This window comes from Xiphophorus hellerii, chromosome 4 (assembly GCF_003331165.1).
Source record: "Xiphophorus hellerii strain 12219 chromosome 4, Xiphophorus_hellerii-4.1, whole genome shotgun sequence".
NCBI classification, from domain to species: Eukaryota; Metazoa; Chordata; class Actinopteri; order Cyprinodontiformes; family Poeciliidae; genus Xiphophorus; species Xiphophorus hellerii.
The window spans coordinates 11,223,002-11,245,672 of record NC_045675.1 but is presented as its reverse complement, the minus strand read 5'-3'; the positions used below and the strand labels follow the sequence as shown (position 1 = coordinate 11,245,672).

The window sequence follows — 22,671 nt, the reverse complement described above, 5'->3', positions numbered from 1 at the left end:
TCGGTCTCTCTTTTTTTCCAGTTAACTTGATCACATGTAAAGATTGCAGTTTTTAAAGGAAACAGCGGTTTTACTCAGTGTGTCGTGAAAACTGTTCTTTGCAATCCAGTCTAAAATGTAGAATAAACAATTTTCAGAAAACTATAGTTCCAATTTGTGTGATTTATTTAAGCATGAATATGCTTTGTTTCTTTTTACCTTCTTAACAGAGGATTCCTCACTTTTCCTGGATTCATATAACTCAAATCTGCATTAATCAGCACTAAGAAGCAAAGTATGATGTTTCTGCAAATGCATTATGTAGACTTAAGAGAAAAAGAAACATCTGGTTCATGCCTGGAAACAACACATTCTTCTAAATCAGTACTATCCTCTTTAAAGCCCCTCGCCTTTGGTGCGTTTTCTTTCCCACACTACTTTTGTGTGCATTAGCATTTCTTTACGCCTCATGAGTAGAGAACCTCCAGAGTGAACAGATGTATCAGTTTTACAAAAACAGGAAATCGTCTCTTGTTGCTTTGTACTCTCACACACTATTTCATCACTTTCTCCTTTAGTTCTGCATTTTTGCAGAAATAAGCTCTAAACTAACTTGACTGACTTGATACAGAATGAACCAACAGACACAACAAATATATCAAACGTATTATGTACATATATAAGTATACATGGAGTGTATATATAAGTCACATCAGAGGGAGAAAAGGTTTGAGAGGTATGAATACTGATGCAAGCGGGCATCTAACATGTTGACATTTAATATGCGGGCAACAATTACTGGACGATAAACAGTGGCGACCACGGGGTGCAGAGTTCAGACTGAGCCACAGACCGCCCATTGATGTAACACAACTACTCCAGATGTTATCCTGATTTGGAACAAGAAGTCCAACCCGCAGCACTGAGCCCACATCTGCACACGGTCTGGCTTTTCTCCTGTTATGTTTTAGCTTTACTTTGCTAACTGTACTCTGTCCTTCAAAGTAGACAGCACCCATGTTTGATTTTCTAGTCTTAGTTTATGTTCGTTATTTTACCGTAAGAGAAATTTTCTTTCCGAATAGGAGGGATTATTTATCCTTGCGGTCAAAAGCCGAGTTTGCGCGGTTAAAAGTTTGTGTGTGTGTGTGTGTGTGCGTGTGCGTGTGTGTGCGTGTGTGTGTGTGTGTGTGTGAGCGATCGAGCTGTCATGTTTTACTGAGGACGTGGTTAAAATCTCACAGCAGTGTAATCACACGAGCATGAGAACTTGGTGGGAGTTTCCTTTGTTACAGTCAGAGATGGGCAGAATACCCAGAAATGAACTACTCAAGTAAGATTAAGCAAAAGTAAAACGTAAGCGTCCGAGAAATGTAAGAGTTAAACAGAAGTTTTGAAACAAAAAAAGAAAAAGGAACTAATCACGCCATTTAATTATATTTAAAATAGAGAAAAATGTAAATTCTGGCATTTATAATATAATAATTATTGCAAATAAATGTCTAATTACTACTCTCGATAATATATTTTAAAAATAAATACCTTTATTAGTGTTCGGCTAAAACAAGATTGTTCTGCAATCAGTGCAGTTACTCATGTTGGGTTGAATATCCAGAAATTAAACTCAAGAGAAGCAACACTTCACAAATTTTATACCTAAGCAAAAGCAAAAAGTAAGATCCATGGGAATGTATGAACGTGTTCAGTTGCTTGTCTTACAACTTGAGCTTGGTGAAAATATTGACTTCTGTTACTGGACTCTACCACCGTCACCCTCAAACCACAGCAATATTTTTTTTATGACAAAATGTTATTTTATTATTTTACTGAAAATAATAAAAAGTAATTTTTTTTGCAGCATGGATCTCTAATATAGATGAATATTTTCAAACACACTTCAGACAGACTGCCACATTTTAATGTATTTTATTCTCCCTAGATGTCTGTTGAACTTTGCCCTGTGAGTGAGCCAGATGGGAATAATGAAACCACTCAGGATTTCACACTGGGAGGGAATAAGCCTTTACACCGCTTCCTAAGGTGTCAACCCAAGGTCATTGGGGTAAGGAGAACACACACACACTCACACACACACTTCAGATTACCTTTTGGTAGAAGATGACTGAAAGAGTCATTCTTCAGAGGTTGTGTGTGTGAATTTCTTTTAGACGGTTATGCTGGTCATTGGGGCATCCTCTGTGATTGTTGCCATTGCCACCCACTCAGACGTCGACATTCTCCACATGTGGATGGTCATTCCTCCAGAGATTTGCATGGGAATATTGGTTGGTAGCTTTCTAAAAACGACCTTGTTCTGAAGAAGCTGTAAGCATCGGGTTTTACAATTGACTAATTGTCTCTCATGCCTCTTATAGCTCACCATCTGTGGGATTTTATATATTGTGACACAGCACAGACCCACCAAGAAAACTGTAAGTTTTCCTAAATTACCAGTGGATTTAGCTGAGCCTCCTTGTTAAGGAAGTTTGCACTAGATGTTTTTGTTACCTTGTTCATCATCTCTGTGCTCAGGTAACCATATCATTTGCTCTCAGCATTGTGTCGACGCTCGGGGGTTTTTGGACAATTCTCGTCATGCTCATTAACTTCCACATCTACTATGCATATAGTAGTGATGAGGAACACAGCAATGATACCGACATTGCCAATGAAATACCATGGACGTCTCATATAGAAGTAATTATTGTCTCCAAAATGTGTTTTTGCTTGCTTGTTATTCTAAAATTTAAACTCCAAATCTATACTAGATTCTAAATTATTATCTGTTATTTATCATTTTGTCTTTTAGTTTGAGGACAGTTACAGATGTTTATGTCCAAAGGTTTAGCTTTGTGTTTCTTTAAAACAAAGCCCAAACAAAAGTTGCATGTATGATTAAGTAACTGTCTTGGATAAATGTCAGGCTCAGTCAAAATGTGTCTGTTGTCAATTTATGTTATCATTATTTAAGAATGAATGTTTTTTGTGTTGACATGTATTTTTGAGCGTTTCGTTTTGTTTTTCTAGGTTATGGGACTGACCTTGGAGGCAGTGTTTTTGTTGTACAGCTTCGTTGGTACAATTATCTTTATCACCATGTCAGTGCTGGCAGGAGCTGCCCTCCGTTCAACAAAGACTCAGGTACAACAACTGCAGAGCTTTGACAGATCTGTGAACAACTTAAATTAAGTGCACCATAATGCTGCTCTATTGCATTCTGTACTGCTGCTGCTTGTCTTTGTTTTGTCTCATTTAACTGTCTTGCCTTTCATCTCATGGCTGTTAGGGATTTTGCCAAGGTGTGAGCATGTGTTGATCACTGTAGTGCACAAAACAACTCGAATTTTATATTTCACTTTATTTGAGCTATATTCCACTAAGTCTCTTCAAAATATATATATTTTTTAGAGATTTTAGAAATAGCTAAAACAACTTCATAATCCTACACTAAGATGTACTGGTATCTGCAAAATCTGAATATTTTAGGTGTTTGTGCTATTGGCTTTCATTTGTATTTTGATTATTTGTCTTCAGGTTTATTCCTTAGAGTTCAATTTCTTTTTCACCGTCATGTTTTTTCTTTTGTTAGGCTCCTAAGGAGTTAGTCTATGTTTCTGAAAAAAGTGTATTTTTTAATCAGCTTAGGTAGAACTCTGATTATATTTTTCTTCCATTTAAATAATTTGGTGTTTCAGGTTTAATAAACAGTTTGTAGAGAGGAATCTATTTAGCATTTTGATATTAATCATAATTTCTTTTAGTCCCCCTTTTTACATAAGCATTAATACAATTTGGGTTGATTAATATAGTAGGTTTTTGATTGCAATAACTTCCAGTTCACAGTGGTTTTGTTATGATCCCTAAATAAACGTTAATCATTGTAAACTGATAAAATATGTTTTGCCTCTATAAATGTGTGGTATGATTGGTTTAAAGACTGAAAAAAAAATTCATCCTTCAGACAGATTTTATTTGGCGATTAAGCATTACAATCAGATTATGACACTGATATAATGATATAATACTTGATCACTGATTACATTTACGTAATGTATGACCTGAGAAGGGTCTGTCTTACTAAAATCATAGGTAGACCATTAATTTCCATTAAATCAAGCATTCTTTCTCTCCTGTTTAGGCCATTGTAGTGATGACGACGACGGCAGCTGAAGCGCCAGTTGAATGAAAAGTGAAGAAGGTCCAAACTTTTGCAAATCAGGCAGCAAAGAATCTCTCATCTATTAATAGATGTTCAAATATTGCGCTCTCTCTGTGACAGTAGTTGTAGTTGGAAACAACACAATACAAATAATCCAACTAATGTGTGGTATGACCAGTCCTGGGTCTTACTGCCAGAAACTGTAAGCCACTGTCATCAAAATAAAAACACTGAGCTTTGCCACTCAGCAGTGGCAGCAAGCTGCTGCCCCGAGCTGCAGACTGGAGTTGACTTTTCACTTCATCTTATTTTTGCGTCATCTGAACCAGCTAAACCAATGGTTGCAACAGTCAAACTGTGTGGACATTGTCAGCACTGTGAACAAGACACAGAAAAATGCATAGTACTTATTATTTCCAAGTGGTAACAACTTAATCTGTAATTCATAGATCATTTACAAATAATACATCGGCTACGGTGACTATTTATTAGTATTGTTTCACTCTCCTGTTTAGTAACCTGATTTGTTTCATGATTTTATGCTGTATCTATGAAAATGTTCAGGAACCTGAGATGCTATGTGAAATGAAAAGGAGTTTTGTGCTTAAGCACCCCTGTCTCTTTGAAACCCTCAAATTAGGAGGCCATACTTTTCAAAGTCACATAGGAAGTTCAGGGAACCCCATCAGTTTGCAGTGTAACCCTTACAATGTTTCAGTGTGTAAATGTATATTATTGTACCAGAGTGTACCTCCAATTAATTGCAAAATATACAAAAATGCAAACAAGCAGTTATCATTGCAACAATATGTTTCCAATGATGCAACATACTTAGAAAAAAAAACTGATATAAGTGGCTACTCACCTCAGATGTTACAATGCACCACAGGTTTCACAACAGATGACACAGGGAAAAAAGATACCATCCTACCACGAAACTAATTTGGTAACATTTCTTGGGAAATTAGGTCTTAATAAACAGGTACTGCTGCATACAAATATTTTCTTCAGAAATACTTGTTCCCAATGTCAATGGAACCTCAACCAGATGTTTAGTATCAAGTTGCCGTATCTGGATTTGGCAATGGGCATGAATTATGTTCAGATCTGTAACTCCAACGTCAACAACTTTAAGCATACTTAGTCATAGTAGTCATGACAATGCACCCGGTGTTGACATATTTTTGCGACCCGATGTTCTAGATACTAAGTAAACACATTCCCATGTCAGAAAGTGTCATCATTTTATTGACAGTTCAGGACTTGAGTCGAGTTTTCTGTAAAAAAATCCTATAACTAGACAAGCTCAGATACTCAGTGAATGGCATAGAATACAAGTACAATGGGAAGTATGAGTCCTATAACAATCAAAAGAAATAAAGTTGCAGAAAGAAAACCAGGCAGGTAGACTATTATTCTTAAAGCTGCTAATAATTCCAATAAATGCTTTTCAAAGAAATTTCATAGTGAAGTTAATTATGTGCTTCTTTAATTTAGAATGTTATGAAATGAAATTTTGTGTTGTCCTTAACAATAGGATAGGACAACAACCCCCATCCCTTTCCCCCCCAAAAAACAAATAAATCTAAAAAGTTGTTTTTTTAAGTCGTAAGTGGAATGCCTCAAAGTAGGATAAAAAGTCAGTGGGGCATTGTTCATATTGTGGTCATTTGTAGAAACATTATCATTTTACATGTATGTGAGGTTTTTTTATTTAAATCATAAAAAAATTTTAATTCCACAAGTTAACTTCGAAGAAACCTATTATAATAAACTTGGCATACACAAGACAGAACACTCTGGAAATTCTGGATTGTACTCAAGACTCTTTTGTTTCTTTAGGTGACGTTTCACAGCAAACCAGCAGCACAAATGCAGAGACATGCATCACACTGGACTAACAGAAACAGAATGCATAAAAAGACTTTATCACATATTTCTCAGTACAATGGACTAATAGATCACAGTAGAACTCCTAGGAATAGATTTGTAATTTCAAGAATTAGCTACCACCTTATCTCTCCTTTGGAGCTTTTCTAGGCACTTCCCACTGAGAGGAGACTCCAGGACAGACGAAGGGCTCACTTGGTCTTACCTGTGAAATTCCGAGGTATCCTGGGAATACCTTTGAATTTCCAGGATGTGTCGAAGAAAAGAAGGATATATCTTAGAGGTTTTAAACTCCCTCTACTTTCTTTAAATTTTTCTTTCAAGAAATCAGAAAAGTGGCCATGATCAATTCTCCTTTGAGGTTTCCAGGGGGTCTTTAAAGCTATTCCTTGAGACAGTTTTATTTATGCATGTCAGTAACTGATCGTGACAACATAGGTTTCTGTATGTGCTTCAGAAATAAGGCAGATAGAAAACCAGAAGATAAACAGAAGGGTACTGGCAGAAGGTGCAGGAACAAACTTGTTTTAGCAACACTCCTTTCTCCACTCCCCCCCCCAAAAAACAACACGATCTGAAGTTTTCCTTTTATGTTTTTTTTTTTAAAGGGAGAAATATCCCAAGACATAAAACAGACTGCAAGATGCATCATGAGTCAGTTCATATTCTACACTGACTTGGATTTTGAGCTAATAAGCATCACCTTGTTTGTGTTAAATTAACATTGTATGTTTGTTAACATAGTCTTTTATATGGATTCAGCTGCATAAATACAAACATCTGTGTGAAAATCTAAAATAAAATGCTAAAACTGTTACTTGACTAAGCCGCCATGTCATTTCTTAGATTCTGAAGCAATTGCTGTGCAAAAAAAACAAAACAAAAAAAAAAACTTTCTGGTAATAGCCACAAAATTTTGCAAAGTGGAAGCGACTTTTATGTTCTTCATGAATGGGGAAGCTAGGAACACTTTGTAGGCATATTTTGTTATCTCATGAGAACATTAAAGTCTTAAACACACTGCAGAAACAAACATTGCTGCTGAATTGGTAGTTTTAGTTTAGGATCAGGAAAATAAAAATTTGAAGCTGCCAATTTCCCAGCATCTGTTCTACATGTAATGGCTTACAACATCTCTCTGCAGTTCCATGTCAGGTAACAAATGCATTCTTATGGAGGTCAGAGGACTTCAAAGGAAAATAGCTGCCAAAAATAATTGTAATAGTAGAAATATAAATTAAAAATGCAACAGGACAGATTTACTCTTCATCAGCTGCTGGGGAAGATCACAATAAAAAGTGGCTAAAAATGCCTTTGCTGCTACATTTTTACACTGGATTCCAAAGAATGCCACAAACTGAGAAAAGTCAAAACCTTCACAATCTGACAGGAGTCCATCATCCACAAATAAGTTATCAATTTTCCTTCTTACCATTTTAATTTACTGTAAAAATGTTAATCAATTCTAGTTTTGCGACCTTTAATCCTTTATAACAGAGGACTTTTGTAAGCCATTTCCAAGGGCAGATCGCTGATGAACACGCATGTGCTCTGTGACACGATATTGGCGTGAGAAGGTCATTGGGCAGCAGGGGCAGGGGAAGGGCCGTACGCCAAGGTGGCTCCGCACATGTCTGTTCAGAGAACCTCTCTGGCTGAAGGAGCGATCACACAAAGAGCACTGGAAAGGCTGGTGATTGGGAGATGACAGATGAGCTGACCTATCTGTTGGCATGCTGGCTGGAAAGGTGGAAGGTATGCAGACAGATACAGTTGATGGCTTTGAGGCTCGATCACAGTCTGGTTCACAAAGAGGTGAGCAAACTATAGTGGAGCCGCTCTTAGTTTCATGCTCTTTAGGTGTGGAAACCTCCATCACACTAATGTTTTGTGTGATGCAATCTCCTGTTTGGGATGGTTTTATATCAAATGGGTTTCCTTCTTTGATGTCTCTCTGTCCAACAGCCTCATCTAACCTCTCAGCTCTGGCTACAGAGGAGTCCTGATTTACTTGTGTATCATCGTGACTCAGGATTGCAGCTGTATCCATTACAACAAACTGTTGACAGGACACGGGTAGCTCATCATGTTTGGTGTTTATATCCGGCTGGTCTTCTAACTCTATAAAAAAGTGTTGACTCAGTGATCTTTTACCTGAAAAAGGAGTATTAACCTCTTCACCTAACTCATCTGAGTCAGGAGACAAGCCGAGATTCAAGGGTTTGTGATTTGAATCTTGAAGTGATGCATCGTCACATGGTTCACCCTGATGAGGAAGATGCCAATGATTTGGCTGACCAGAGCTTCTTGTAGTGCCAGACAAGTTGTGGTCCAGGGGTGCTGATAAAAAGCAACATGGCTCCGTGTTTTCAGGGGATGAGTTTTTTCTACTTTCCAGCACTTTGCCACATTTAGAAGCAGAGAAACTGTCAGTGACATTAGTCAATCCAGATAGTGATGTTATAAATCTGAATTTGGTTTGTGTGCTACTAACTTTGTTAGACATATCCTTTCTGCTTTTGTCATCTTTGTGGATGTTTGTGTACCAGTCTGTTATAGGTCCAGATGTCTTACAGTGATTTTTCTTTATATCTGTTACATCAAGACACACACTGGAGTAATGGTGTCCCCTTTTCACTTCCACCTCAAGACATTCTTTGCACTGAGAAGCACTTCCTGTATCTTCAACCTCCATGAGAAGTGAAACTGCAGCTCCCTGGTGTTTCGATTGATCTTGTGTTGAAGTTGTCAACAATGTTCTCTGACATTGAAAACAATCAAAGTGTTGATTTTTGGAGGGAACAGGATCATAATCCCGTTCAATTTGGTGCTTTAAACCTCTTCTTGAGACATTATTCTGGACCACATACTCTCCATAGTATTCTGTGTGACTTTGCAAAGAATCCAGATGGGCAGTCTGATTGTTATTGTTCATATTATTTGATGCATTCTTGCAGGTGTCATTGAATTTAAATAAATGCACATTGTTGCTGTTGTAATCCTTGTCCACCTTGTGGTCAGTAGCACAGCTAGTGTGCCTTATAGTGCTTCTGGGGTCCTGACTTTGTCCTCCATTTTGATCTTTGCACTCAGTGGTAATTGCTTCAACAGTGTTGTCATTGCCTATGCCTAATGAGAGTGAGAAGTGGGCGATTTTGGAGGGAGGCTGGACAAAAGACTCAGATGCTTGATTGTGAGGCCACACAGAGACTTCTGACTGCTGCAGGACAGCCGCTCTGCTACTGTGACAAATGACAGGCACCGCCTCAGAGCATGGGGGTGGCGATGATGACGGAGATGAAGAGCAACTCTTTCTTTCCTTAGATTTTCTGAGTAGGTCTTCCTCTGGGGTTCTCTGTCTCATGTCTGGTTTTACAAAGTTTGGTGAATGATGCACATCTACTCCAGGTAAGTTATGCAGCTGAGCTTTGTCATCTTTGGACCTCAATGTTTCCCGTTGGGTCAGCGATGTTACCTGTCTGCGGTCACCTGCATTGTCTTTGTCAATACTTCCAAGAATACTGAAAGTATTTAAATCATCTAAAGAAGCTAAATCAGTTCTTGTGTGACCATTTACATATTGATTTTTTATTTTTCTTTCATCATTTTCAGGACTGGCATCGGTGCTTCCTGAAGTGATCCAGGATTCTTGAAACATCTCATTAGGTAATGGCTGTCTGGTTGTTTCATGGCTTTGAAAATGATATGTTGTGGTTGATGATGGAAGGTGTTTGAAGGTCTCAAAATCAATTTTATAAGAATCTTCTGTCTCTTTAAATGAGTACATTTCAACTATAACAGGAGGATTTTTACCATCCTTAGAATTCCCTTGGATCTGCAGCCAGTTAGCTCTCAGAGCATCCTGCAGTTCTTTCATCTGCATTTGGCAGGCAGCAGAGAGCAGTCTGTAATATTCCTGTTTGCTGAGAGGGTGTGGAAGAACCCCAGTGTAAATGTAGTCCAAAAGGGAAGGTAGCACAGAGTCCGAGAGACTTGGATCGTGTAGTTCCACCAGGGCACCAGATGAGGACAGGATGGATGCCAACACTGGGCTGGAGGCTGCCAGGATACACCTTGCAGAGCAAAGAGTCAAAGTTAACTTAGTGCTGTAAAGATGTATTTGCCCCCATCTAGCTTTGCATTTTTATCACCAAGTGTTTGAATATATTTAAAATAATTTTCAGATCATCAAACAACTCTTAATATGAGACCCTGATTAAATACAAAAAGCCATTTTTCAACCATGATTACATTCACTAAGGGCACAGAAGAAATAGAAGTGCAAATTGTTAAATCATGAATCAGTTGTGATAAGTCATGTTTTAGGAAAGCTGAATTTAATTTACAAGCCAAGAAGATGCCTAATTATAGCCAAGCAAGTAGAAGTAACAGTCTATCTGTTCAGTAACGAGATGCTGCATATATTGTGTAAATCTGTTGTGGAGAATATCTCTGCCATCATCTGTTTGGGTAGCAACAACAGAGCAATGGATTTATAAAGGCCGATAAAGAAGGCTGGTGCACAATAATCATTATTATGATTATTGTGCACAAGAGTCTTCATTAAATTAAGAAAATTATGGACAACCCTGAGCATCCTTTTCATGAGACTGCTATAAAAGCAAAGAGTGTCTTCAGTCAGAGACTGTAATACAGACCGCTACAGGATCCTTTCTTCCCAAAGCTATCATCATCTAAAGCAAAAATGAAAAAAGCAGAAATCACAACAAAATGTGATTTCTGGGATTAAAAAAGTATTTTTCAATTTGAATTCTGAAAATAAATGAAGCAATCAATTAAATAGAATCTCTGCAAAAACATCTCAAAACCAACATATTATCCTCTACTCCATCTAAAGAAATTTTAAAAAGAAAAAGAAACACAGTCCTAGAGACCTAGATGTCTGTAAAGGTTTTTTACGGTGTTGGATCTTATCACAATGACAGCTATTATCCACAAATGAAGCAAATATGTAACTATGGAAAACCTTGCTACAGGTGGCCTACCAATTTATATGGAATCTCACAAATAAAGCCAGATTATAATCTGAAGCACACTGACAGTTCAACTTGATGGTGGTAATCCGGTTGTCTGGAGTTGATATGCTACTTCTGGACTACCGAAACCCCTCATGGTTCCTTAATTGATGGAACCATAAATTCTGCAAGGATTTTCTACTAGAAAAGTCCGTTTGTGGTTTTGCAGCACAACAATCATATAAAGCATAACATCAACTCCACTTCTCAAAGACAAACAATAAAGGGTTTTGAAATGTTCTAGTCAAAGTCAAAGTCCAGAATGATTCAGTCGCAGCGGCGTAATGAATGAGCTGAAACTGACCGTTCATTATCAAAAATCTTTAAATTTGGCTGAAAAACAAACAAAAAAGACGAGTGGGACAAAATTCCTCCACAGTGAAGTAAAAGACCCAATTCTCACTGTTACAAATTCTTCATGTTTATAAAAAGTAATGCCATAAATTGTTATTGCTGCCAATGGTGGCATAAGCAATTATTATGCTTAGAGAGGTGTGACTTTGTCAAATAGGACCTGGGTGACAGGATAGTATTCTCTCTCTCTCTCTATCCTTTGAAAACTGCTTCGTTTTCTTCCTCTGGTTTTGCAATTGGTGTGATGATCTGAAACATTTAAGTGCAACAAAAAAAAATCTAAAACAAAAAACATCTGTAAGGGGCGTTTACTCTTTCATAATCTTTTGACAGATATCTCTGAATTTTTTTTGCCCTTTTGAAAATATATTGCTGTATTTGTGTATAGTAATACGATGCTCACCTGTGTGCATGGTAAAGCCGATCTGAGTTCTGCCCCTGCCTGAGCACACAGTCACAAAATATGCCTTGATCTCTCTGATGGTTCAGATATGCCAGCAGTGATGCTGCATGGGTGACGTCCTGTGGAGACGATGTCGCCTGAAGAATAGGCTTGAAGAAAAACAGATTTCAGTACCATCACTATATTGATGAGAGAAAATCATTATCATTGCAGCTGTGTAGAATTAACAAATCAACATCTATATTATTATGTGTAAATTGTTCTTTAAATAATGAAAAAGACCCCAATGAAAACTGTAAGTATCATTACTTATCAATAGATGTTATATTGCAAGATTATGTCTTCTATGCACCTGAAAATGAATGTGATGGGTAATCTGAAAACCTAAAGCTCCAGAAGTTAAAAACAAAGGGAAAGACTAAAGTTTCGGTGAGCAATAATATCGTTCAAGAGTTGGTGCATAATGTTCTCTGAAAAATGCTAGTGGCTCAGTAAAAGTAAAATATGTCACCAAATGATTCTTATTTGCAAGTCATAGAAATCAATGAATGAGCTATGAAAATAGTCAGCCAGCATATTTAGATCTTTTAAAAGTAAAAAAGTAACATGAAACCATGTAGAAAGGGGAAACTTGCATGATAAATCTGTTTTTAACAATACATTAATTAGTGCTCTATTTTTCTCCAATAATTTGGGTGGATAAAAGCGATATCTCTCACACGCTTCAATGTTCAAACAATTTGTTAGTCATTCTTGATAATGAAGTAAGACTCTCAGCAAATAAGCACAAATAAGCAGGTGTAGTTAGAGAGTAAAATAACCACATTAAATAAAAGTGTTAAACTCCAGCATTATGCAAACCAAAGCTTTCATAACTTTTACATGCAAGATATTAGTGAAGACCTAGTAGCAGTACAGACTGGTTAAAAGTGAATTTCAAAATTAAAAATCCTTACCTTCATAATATACCGGAAGACGGACAACAATCACTGTCTGCCTTGCTTTTGGTTAAAGTGAGAAAAGAGTCTTCATTGCGGCTATATAGTCCCACCCTACTTTATCTGCACTGGGTCTCATGTGGAAAACAATCACACGCTTTTCATATTGGGGTGAGCCATGACGTGGATGCTCAGGTGCTTATAAGGAGTGCTGGCCTGTGATGTCAAGCTCTCCATGTCCTGTTATAGAGAGGGGCTGACACCATCCTGCAGGGAAGCAGCCACAGAACTGGAGCAAGTAGAACCAGTTTTCCTGCTTGCACCACAAAAGCACTGCAGGAAGTCCTTTTTATTTAAACTATATAGATATATGGTGGCTCTTTAGGGTAATTTCTGTCTATATGTGAATCGTAGTGCACCAAAAAGAGCTCAAACTCAGAAATATTAAACCTGGCTGTGTTAGATTGAGGTCAAAGGTGAGTCATAGAATATCCTGTGATTATTTTTTAGTATTTGTTGCAACAATCAAATCTACTTATTTCACATTCTTTCCTAAGATCCTATTCTGTATTTTGCAGGTTCTGCCACCTTAGATAGCACTGACGATTCTTAGGACGATTTCTATCTAGTTCACTTCTGCACACAGAAGCTTCTCCAGTGTCACGAGCCGGTTTCCCTTCAGCTGACGTTTCTGTTGACAACCCCATACAAAGCCATTTCTCCACCCTTTGACCACGTGCTGGTCTCGGCTTTTAATCCCTCCCCCGCTCTAATGTTACAGCCACACCTCCTGCTATCCACAGGCCTGCAGTGCATTTTCCCTGACAACTGTGCAATGGAAATACTACTGCAGTACACTGAGCTGCATTGCATTGTGACACATCTAAATAGTGTGTCTTGTGGCTCACGTAGATGAGATAATACAACATATTTATCAGCATATGAAATATGCATCAAGTGATGATGTTGCCTGTTTAATGTGCAATAAGTCGATTAAACAAATGAAGCAAAATCAGTTGTAATTTTGATCCAGCAGTTTGACGACAATGAGAGACTGTGACACATTGCAGAAAACTTCATTGTAATTTTTTGTTTGTGGATGCAAAACATTACTGTCTGCTGTTTTTAAGATTAGAGAGAAACAGCTCTTGGTTAATCTAATTCTCAGTCATTACTACATCAGACTGATCAAGATCAACTATAATAGTTTGCATTTCACTTTTTTTAGCCAGTTAAACAGCTATGTATGATTTAAATTATCTGTAAATGACAGTTGTTGTTGTTTTTTTTTTTCATTTTACACTATCTCTGTTTTCAGCTGGATTATTTAGAGTCTCACAGTGGATGTTTTGTTAATTATTATTTTAATTGTTCATATTGCAAAGCATGCAACAGAAATGTAAAAAAATTAATAAATGGGATTGCAGTTATTTAAAATCATAACGTAAATTTACTTTTCAGGTCACATATGATGTTCATCCAAGTATTTCAGAATGAGAAATATTTAATCTATTTCAGAACGCTCTCTCATACTGTAATAAAGAAAAAGAAAAAATAATTAAAGATTATACCATACACATTTCTCCTCTATAACATAAAATGATAAAACAATTTCAGCAACAATCTTCCCTTTTTGTATGAAAATGTTTTATATTTTCATATCATGAAATATTTTCATATGATCAAGGAATCAACGTCAGAGAAAATTAGCTTTAGAAGATAAAAACGAGAGAAAATAAATAGAAAACCGATTGTAATCTGAGATAAAAACACAAATAATAATATTACCAAGCAAATATACACAATATTACACTACTGAAAATAGATTTAAGTTTTAAAGTATCAAATAACTAAAACAGCATGTTGATCACAATTAAAGGATCTGCTCCTCAGATGATCTGCAGTCCCTGCAGATCATCTACTTGAATGCATTTCTTTGGAGGAGCAGATTAAAGGATCTGCTCCTCCAAATAAATGCATTCAAGTAGTTGGCAATTTGCCTCAGAGCAATTTGCTGAGGTGTAGTTTGATCTCCAGGTCCAGCAGCGGGGACTGCAGATCATCTGAGAAATCCTACAGGCTGTAAGTTACAAGCCAAGACTGAGACATTCACATTCTCCGAGAAGGTCTTTGAGTACAACGTGTTTAGCAGGAGGCCGGTGCATTGATTTAAGGGTCAGAGCAATGTGACCTCTCTCCCAGACTGTAAGCTCAACACATACTGGCTCCAAGTGTTTCCATTCACTGAGTGTGCAGTGACATAGCTCACGTACTGTACCAGTGGGGTACAGAAGAGCTGCAGCTTCTGGAAACAACATATTCTGGATCAGTACAGTGCAAGAGTTTAGTGTCAACACAACTTGGGGAACAAAATTAATAAGGAAGCGTAGCAAAAGATAAAACTAGTAATACAAGTCCACTACACCCGTTAACTCTCTGTTGTCGGATATATTGAAATATTTTCTAACAAACTTCTGAGGCCTTCAGCTGGATTTATACTGAGGTGAACATGCACACAGTATGCAGCACTGCCTGCTGGGTTAAAGGAACTGAATCCAAAAGAAACCTCAGATTTGTATTTGGAAAATATTTTTTTTAAAAAAACAAAAAAAACTTGCATTTCATAATTACTTACTATTATGTGCCATCAATCACATAAAATCACAATAAAGTATATAAAAGTTTCTGATTGTACTGGGACAAACTGGAAAAATTTCAAACAGTACAAATATTTTTGCAAGTCACTGCAGCATTCGAGTTCTTCCAATTATGACCAAACACAATTTTAGAGTTTGTGAACCTGGTATTTTTACTGTAACTGAATTTTATTGCCAAATTTACCAACGTTGTCCTAATTATTCACATTCTGAAAAATAGAGCAAATGTTATTAGTCCTGTGATTACACTCACATTTTGCATATGTGAACCAAATAACTGCACCAAAGATTTTCATTTGGATACAGAACCGATCACAAATGTTTGAGTGAAATTTTTATGACAACATTTCTGTTGCCAACAAAAAAATAAGACCAACTACGTCTGCAGTCTTTATCCTTTGGAGAAAATGTGCTTTTTGGACATATACAAAGCAACTCTACTTTGTAGAGTAAGAACCATTTCCGTCTGAACCAGCAATTGTGTCACTATAATACTATACTTATTGGCCCTGACCCATAACAAATAAAAGCAAACAAACACACTCAGCTGAGCAATGAGCACATACCAGTCCCAGCACACACAGTCCAGCGCGGGACTCCAGCTGTGGACTGGCTGTCCAGTTTCCACTTTTACACATGTAACATCATCTTCGTCTTGCTCCCATTTTGTTTTACTCAGACATCCAGAACATAGCCATCGTGACAGCTAATCTTAGCTCTCTGGCACGGCATTGTCCACACTCGTCCCTACATAACTGACCCTGCACACATACACACAGGAACCCGGAACAGCAGGTCTGCTCACAGGGTCTGGGTGCTGCCAAGAAGGGCAGGACTCATTTAACACTACAGTGTTAATTGATCCGGTGATGAACAGATGTCCAAATTGTTGGTTTTCTAAAAGAGGACCTACAGTATGTTATGTATTTGACCCCTCTACTAAATTGCTATCTCCTCCCTCTCAGCAGCAAATACATCATCACAAATGCATCTACCAATATGCATATTTTGGATACTTATTATTAGTTAACATTTATTAAATAACTACGATGTAATAGTATTATTAATTAATATTTAAAAAATAATTATGATGGGGCAAACAAAAAGAACTGAAAAACCTAATCTGTTCGACATATTTCAACAAAGAAAACACATTTGATTTTTAAATATAACTTGTAAGAAACAAAAAATGCTTACATGTAGGTTATTAATGGACTTTTAAAAGCATTTTTATAAAATGTGAGCTGATCTTTAGAGCATGCAATAAAAAGCATGTCGAAGTGAAATAAATATTTAATTAGCTCATTAAAAGAGAAAAAAGAAAGGTGACAGCAGCTGATCCATCTTAAATTTTTAACACATAAGTTCTTCTTTTTGTTTTTGCAGAGTTATGAAATCAGATAAGAGTCTGAAAATAAATCCCTTGACCAGTCACACGCAAGGCTTCCAGGTTCAGTGAGGTGATCCTTAGATCCATCAAGATCTCTCTCACCTTCTGTCTCATTAGCATGAAATACTGTCTGAGTCTGATCCCAGAGATCTCTGCTATCATTTCCTCCATCTCCCGGAGATCGTCTCATGTTACAACCTGAATCCCTGTGGCCATTTTCCGTCTGCCATTTTTCTCTGAATAAGACACTCAAGAGCATTTTATGAGCAGGAATAGGAGGAAGAACTCCATCTGCATCGTCATAATCACAAAAAGTCACATTGTTTGCTTCAGAGTAATGGTTCTGACTGGTTGGACTGGATGATTCAAAGCTAGTTGCTCCTCTTTGCCGCGCTACCTGCTGCCCCACTGGATGTCTTTCTTTACATTTCTCATCCTTCCTGAATCTCATTCCTGGAGTGATTTTGTTCTTCCGCCTCCTGGATCTTATACTGCATCTTAAATTTTCTTTTGATGTCTCATCTTTCAAACTTCTGCAGGAAGTGACTGCAGGTGAGCGTGTCATTCCACCTACTTTTACAATGGGAGTGGACTGAGAAGGAGGAACAAAGTCAAAATCTTGTAGATCTGTAAAATCCCTTTTAGCGCACAGATTGCTTTTTAGTTCCCGTTTGTCAGGAGTTGAATGTGACACACTCGAGGCCTCATTCTTTACATGCTGAACATTCATCTCAGCGAACCGGAAACAGGCATCTGAAGGTGATCTCTCGGTGTGTGTCTGAGTTGTGTATGTTGCTGGGTGTACAAATGAGTCACTGAATAAGTCAGCTGAGCAGTTGTAACCGTCCACTTCATTTTGCTCTTCTTGTTTTTCAAAAGATAAAAAACCTTCACCATACCTTGGAATCATGTTATCTTCAGGTCTGCTCATGCGTTCACCACAGTTCTTCCAGTTTTGATCAGATAAAATATGTTTTCCCTCTCCCTCTATTGTTGGCGTATTAGTGATATCTTGGAGGTGGTCTGTGGAGATTATCTCTGCAGCATTCAGACAAGCAGAAGCTGGCTCAGCTGACCGGTTTGCGATTTCTGCAAAGGTTCCTGTTTGTTTTTCATGCTGCAAATTGAAATTTGTCGTTTTACTGAGAACATTTAAATCTTTGTCTTGTTTGCACAAAAATTCGGACAGACTTTCAGAGAAAGGCAAATCATCCCAAGCAAACGAGCTTGATAAAAACGTTTGGGATTGATGTGTGATGGGAAGCTCCTTCGGAGTGAAACTGCAGCTTTTGTACCTCGGCTGTGACGGACTACAGCAGGTTTTCACACTGAAGCTGTTTCCAACACTTCCTGTACAAGAGGAGTTTGAATCCCCGGTAAAAGATGGATGGCTGTGAAAGCTGGACTCTAGCTTTAGAGGAGCTGGTCTCTCCTCTGTGCCTGGATGGTTCTGCGTGTGAACTCTCTGCACAGGAAGTGGCATTGCGCTGCATCCTGTCAGTCTGCTGCTGTGATCTGCGCCATCCTGACTGGATCTTTCCTCCTGCTCTGCTGAGGACGTCACAAGTCCAAGCGACTGCTGCCACGGAGGGGTGGAAGTAAATGACTGGTTCTGGTGTTGGAAACTGGGATGGAAACAAAAACACTTTTACTTATGTGTGCACAAATTTTGTATATTAAAAATAAAATGAACGAGACTCTAAAAGGGTGAGGCTTGAATATTTCTGTACAGGAAAAACATGATTTCTGTCTTTTCTTACCGAAGTAGCGCTTGGGACAGATGACCTGAAGGATACAGAGAGACGTCACTGAGGGTGCTGCTCGGAGAAGAACCAGAAATCAGCAGCAGGGGGGCTGCAGACGGTCTGCCGGGATCAGCAGACTCCGCTACATACTCAGAAGCTCTCTGTAGGAGGCGCTGATAATAACTGAGCACGGTGCAGCCCGTCAGGCCTGAGGCTGCGGGAAGAATCATCTGACTGGCAACAAACTGGGCTCTCCCTCCTCTGCCAGACTCACTTCCATCAGGTTCTTCAAGCCAGGGTTCCCGTTCTGTTCCACTCACCTGAACACACAGACGGACAAAAGAGCAGAGACCAAGTCAATCCACGTGGCCACAGTTTCACTTTTGATTCATTTCTCTTTATTCCAGTTAAAATCCAACATAGAGAGAAACTTGAAACTTTGATGTGGAGCTAAAAAACTAAAGAAATATAATAACCGATATTACACATAACTTGATTAGCAGATCCAGAAAACAATTTCTGATTATCTGATTTATAAGTACAGGAAAACTTCCTTCTGTTTTACAATAATACAATATTTTATGATGTGCATAAAATGTAATAATTATAAGTAAAGATCTGTAGAACTGATTTAGAATTAATACAGACAAAATTCCCTTTACAAAACTTATTTTACTTAATCTTACAATTCAGAAGGCTTTGAAATATTTTGTAATTAGTCCAGACTTAATAAATAACTATTATTATTAACAATAAGAACATAATAACATAAGAACCTGTTTTTTTATTATTCAGAGGAATCACTGCACATTCAAAATGTGAACCAGCCTTAAGCAGAAGATATTATAGCAGCATTATTGTAGTACCTTTGCTTTTTGCTTGTTTTCCATTAATTTAGTTCATCTTTAAAGAATACAAATTTGCTTCATATTACATTTATTGCTCCTTGATTGATTCTAAATATGTGTTAATGCGGAGAAATATACAGAATCCTCTTCATGTTTCTTTTTATATGAAAGAGTTTGGTCAATGTAAAGATAAAAGTTTCATTCTTCAAATTGATTTGGATAGATCATGAGACTATCCCTTTATCTTTTGGTTTTAGCTTTATGATTATTTTTTTATTGTAGCTTAAAGACACTACAAATATAAAATGAACAAATGATAAAAAATAAAGAAATCTTGTGCATACCAATATACAGTAGATGGATATTACTTTCCTTACAGGTTACTTCAGCATAAATATTTAGACTTGGACGTTAAACACAACCAGTGTGCCATCCTGACCAACTGGTCAGATTTGTTTCAGTTACCTGAAGAATTTGTAAAACCTGGCACAGTTACAAAAACAACATGATCCATGATCAAAATGTACTAGCACTTTTTTTTTAACAACAAATGTGAATTTTACCTCAATGAAAAACTAGTAAATATGACGTTCTATAACAAAAAAAAAAACCCTATTCAAACTCTATTACCTTTATACCAAAGATGAAGTATCTACCGAGGAAACAGTCTTCAACTGCTTTCGCCAACAATGTGGGTCTTGCTGATGGTCCGATAGGTCCCTCCGAATTTTCAGCTAACCTACAGATAATAAAATAAAAACCCAGCAGATTTTCTCAGTATAAGTGCTAGTGTATTATGCATCATCGGTTGACTCATCTCCATTGTTATCTGCTTAACAATGTCTCCTTTGAATTTTCTTGTTCATAATAACTAGCAAAAATGTAGACAATTAATTAGATTAGATTGAGCTACACAGTAGATCAAAGCACTGTTGTCATTTGAAAACCAATGTGTGCAGTTCTGCAAACAGCTTGAATGCAACATTAGCTGGAGTGGTACATTTCAAATGCAAATTCTGCATGTCAGTAATTGTATTTGGCCTGTTGGATGGACTTTCACTGCCCACGATTACACACACTTGATTTATGTTTTAATGACCCAGACACTAAAGTTAACAAATAGTATACTATTGTATGATTACAAAGACACAGTTTTAGTTTGAGTTGAGAGGGGATAGGATTTAATAACCTTTTTACTGCAGCTCAACAGAGCTACCAACTGTCCCACTTTGAATGCAAAATAAGACATTAAAAAAATTACCTCTGTAATCCACTTGCATGGATGCCAAAAAAGGAGTTCAAGCTATTTCCAAACACTGTTACACCAAATGTGGATGTATCCCGGACCACTCTCAGTGAGAGACGGTACCTGTACTCCACGTGATCCTTCAGACACCTGTAATCACACCTGGAGCACCTGTACCTGACAGAGAGGACACGTGACTGTGGATTAATGTCTGCAGTACAGAAGTATATAACCACTTATTCATATCTTTGCCTGTTTGTACCTTAAGGTGTCTCTCTGTTCAGCATCGATCCGGGAGAAGCAGCCTTTGCAGCAGGGATAAAACACACAGGCATCTTGCAGAGACAACACCGTACAACCCACCAGAACCCGCCGGATAGACATCAGTTCAACCCGGAGAAAAGACTTGATAAGTTAGCTAACAATTAGCTAACTCCTTAGCATAGATGAAGGCTGATTCAACAGAATTGAGTTAACGGTGTTAGAAAGAAACGCAGGAAATAGGGACTTTCTAAGAACAAAGCGTTTTCAAATGAAAAGCGACACAGACTGTTTTGGTTGGAATTTCTTCTTCGACTAGTTATTTACAGACTTACTGAATTCATTACTGCCACCTTTCGGACTATGCATAAAATGGCAGGTTTTTGTGAAAATCATTACTTCCTGTTTTCGGTCCGTCAAACGTTTTATTCTAAGCCAAAATGTTTCCCGGTTTGTTCAGTGCAATTTGAATAAAACTGGGACTGAATTATTCTATATCTAATGCACACATTTTAGAACTTGATCAAATTTATGTTTTCCTAATGAATAGGCTGCATTAAATGCTGTCCATCAAAAATGTATCTCCAGATACAGAAGTATTTCTAGATACATAAAAACTTTTTGTACAATAAATATAATGATAGTAGCTGTTTATCATTCAGGTCAGATTACGAGTTTTATTCGTGTTCAGTTCAATAAAACACAAATTTAGTTTTATTGGCCGCAATGGCTGTGTGCAGTGGGAGAAGAATATTACAAGTATCATATCTTTCAATAGTATTAACAATCCTCTAAGATTAACATTTTGTTAGGTAAGATTTAAAAACATAGCACATTTTATTTGGGTATAATTAAGACCAACACAAAGCAGTAAACTAGATTTGAAGTGCAAAGAAAATGACTTAAGATTTTATTAAAATACAACTAGAAACATATTAAAGAGCATTTTAGCCTCTTTTGCTTTGATACTTTTGATATTTAGTGCAGCCTGTTGCTTCCAAATGTGTGTGATTTGCTCTTCTATTTATGTGTAGGTGTTCTGTGTAAGGTCACAGAGGTATAAGAGAAATAATCCAGCATCATAAAGTCCAAGGAACACACCAGAGTACGGAACACCTGTAAGCATATAAATACCTACATAGGGATGGCAAAGAGAGCATTAAGTAGGAAAGCAGCCACAGTAACTCTGGGGGACTTAGCTCAGGTGGGTGAACCTGTTTACAGAACAACCTGCACACTCCTCAAATTTATCTTCAATGGAAGGAAGCCAAGATTGTGAAATTGGTGAGAAAAAGTCAGAAGTAGTTACGTCTGCAAGAAGGAACAAGGTGCTCAAGGCATCTTGTTCCTTGAACATGTGGAACAAGGTGCTCTGGTCACAGAAAACAAAAATTAAACTTTTTGACTTATATGGCAAACTCCATGGCTGAGGGAAAACTAACATAAAACATGTCTGTGGCAGCATCATGCTGTGGAACAGGCAGGCTATATATATATATATATATATATATATATATATATATATATATATATTTGGCATGACTAACCTGACACTAAGATGGCATCATTATGAGTGCTTCTTGTGCTTTTGACGTGTTGTGACAAGCAGTCCCTTGTTATGCCGTTCTGTTGTTTCTACGCAACTTCCCAAATCTGAGTCTTTTTAAGGAGGAACTTTGTTTTGAGAGTAAAAGAGAACAATGACAGCAGATACTACATGTGGTTAGTTTGGTATGCAACATTTAAAGGTGAGGATTTTCTTGTT

General features: G+C 37.4%; 2 protein-coding genes across 5 annotated transcripts; one reads left to right on the top strand and one right to left on the bottom strand.

Annotated features, from left to right (window-relative positions):
• The first annotated feature begins 802 nt into the window (after positions 1 to 802).
• LOC116718622 (uncharacterized) lies at positions 803 to 6,582 on the top strand. 2 transcript variants are annotated; one of them, XM_032560761.1, is made up of 7 exons: positions 803 to 922; positions 1,919 to 2,041; positions 2,148 to 2,264; positions 2,355 to 2,411; positions 2,512 to 2,676; positions 3,007 to 3,120; positions 4,118 to 6,582. In XM_032560761.1, the coding sequence occupies exons 2-7, from the start codon at positions 1,919 to 1,921 to the stop codon at positions 4,163 to 4,165; spliced, it is 624 nt and encodes a 207-aa protein (XP_032416652.1). In that variant the 5' UTR covers positions 803 to 922; the 3' UTR covers positions 4,166 to 6,582. The 2 variants fall into 2 exon arrangements, with proteins under 2 accessions (XP_032416652.1, XP_032416653.1); XM_032560762.1 differs by lacking the exon at positions 803 to 922 and having other exon boundaries at positions 1,931 to 2,041; positions 2,122 to 2,264.
• LOC116718620 (DNA damage-induced apoptosis suppressor protein-like) lies at positions 3,929 to 22,397 on the bottom strand. Of its 3 annotated transcripts, none has more exons than XM_032560760.1 (7): positions 20,908 to 22,397; positions 20,661 to 20,816; positions 20,030 to 20,138; positions 18,567 to 18,871; positions 12,778 to 18,431; positions 11,822 to 11,970; positions 3,929 to 10,101 (listed from the first exon to the last, which is right to left on the bottom strand). In XM_032560760.1, the coding sequence occupies exons 1-5, from the start codon at positions 21,027 to 21,029 to the stop codon at positions 16,805 to 16,807; spliced, it is 2,319 nt and encodes a 772-aa protein (XP_032416651.1). In that variant the 5' UTR covers positions 21,030 to 22,397; the 3' UTR covers positions 3,929 to 10,101; positions 11,822 to 11,970; positions 12,778 to 16,804. The 3 variants fall into 3 exon arrangements, with proteins under 3 accessions (XP_032416651.1, XP_032416650.1, XP_032416649.1); XM_032560759.1 differs by having other exon boundaries at positions 20,661 to 20,822; positions 20,908 to 22,396; XM_032560758.1 differs by lacking the exons at positions 18,567 to 18,871; positions 20,030 to 20,138; positions 20,661 to 20,816; positions 20,908 to 22,397 and having other exon boundaries at positions 12,778 to 16,802.
• Between the last annotated feature and the right edge of the window lie 274 nt (positions 22,398 to 22,671).

What these genes read in the sequence shown, in the direction of transcription:
- LOC116718622 (XM_032560761.1), top strand. Translation starts at nt 1,919, where the DNA reads ATGTCTGTTGAACTTTGCCCTGTGAGTGAGCCAGATGGGAATAATGAA. An exon ending in GTCAACCCAAGGTCATTGGG is followed by an intron (nt 2,042 to 2,147) that starts GTAAGGAGAACA and finishes AATTTCTTTTAG; the next exon opens with ACGGTTATGCTGGTCATTGG. An exon ending in CATGGACGTCTCATATAGAA is followed by an intron (nt 2,677 to 3,006) that starts GTAATTATTGTC and finishes TTGTTTTTCTAG; the next exon opens with GTTATGGGACTGACCTTGGA.
- LOC116718620 (XM_032560758.1), bottom strand. An exon ending in CGGCTTTACCATGCACACAG is followed by an intron (nt 10,102 to 11,821) that starts GTGAGCATCGTA and finishes TTGCTCTGCAAG; the next exon opens with GTGTATCCTGGCAGCCTCCA.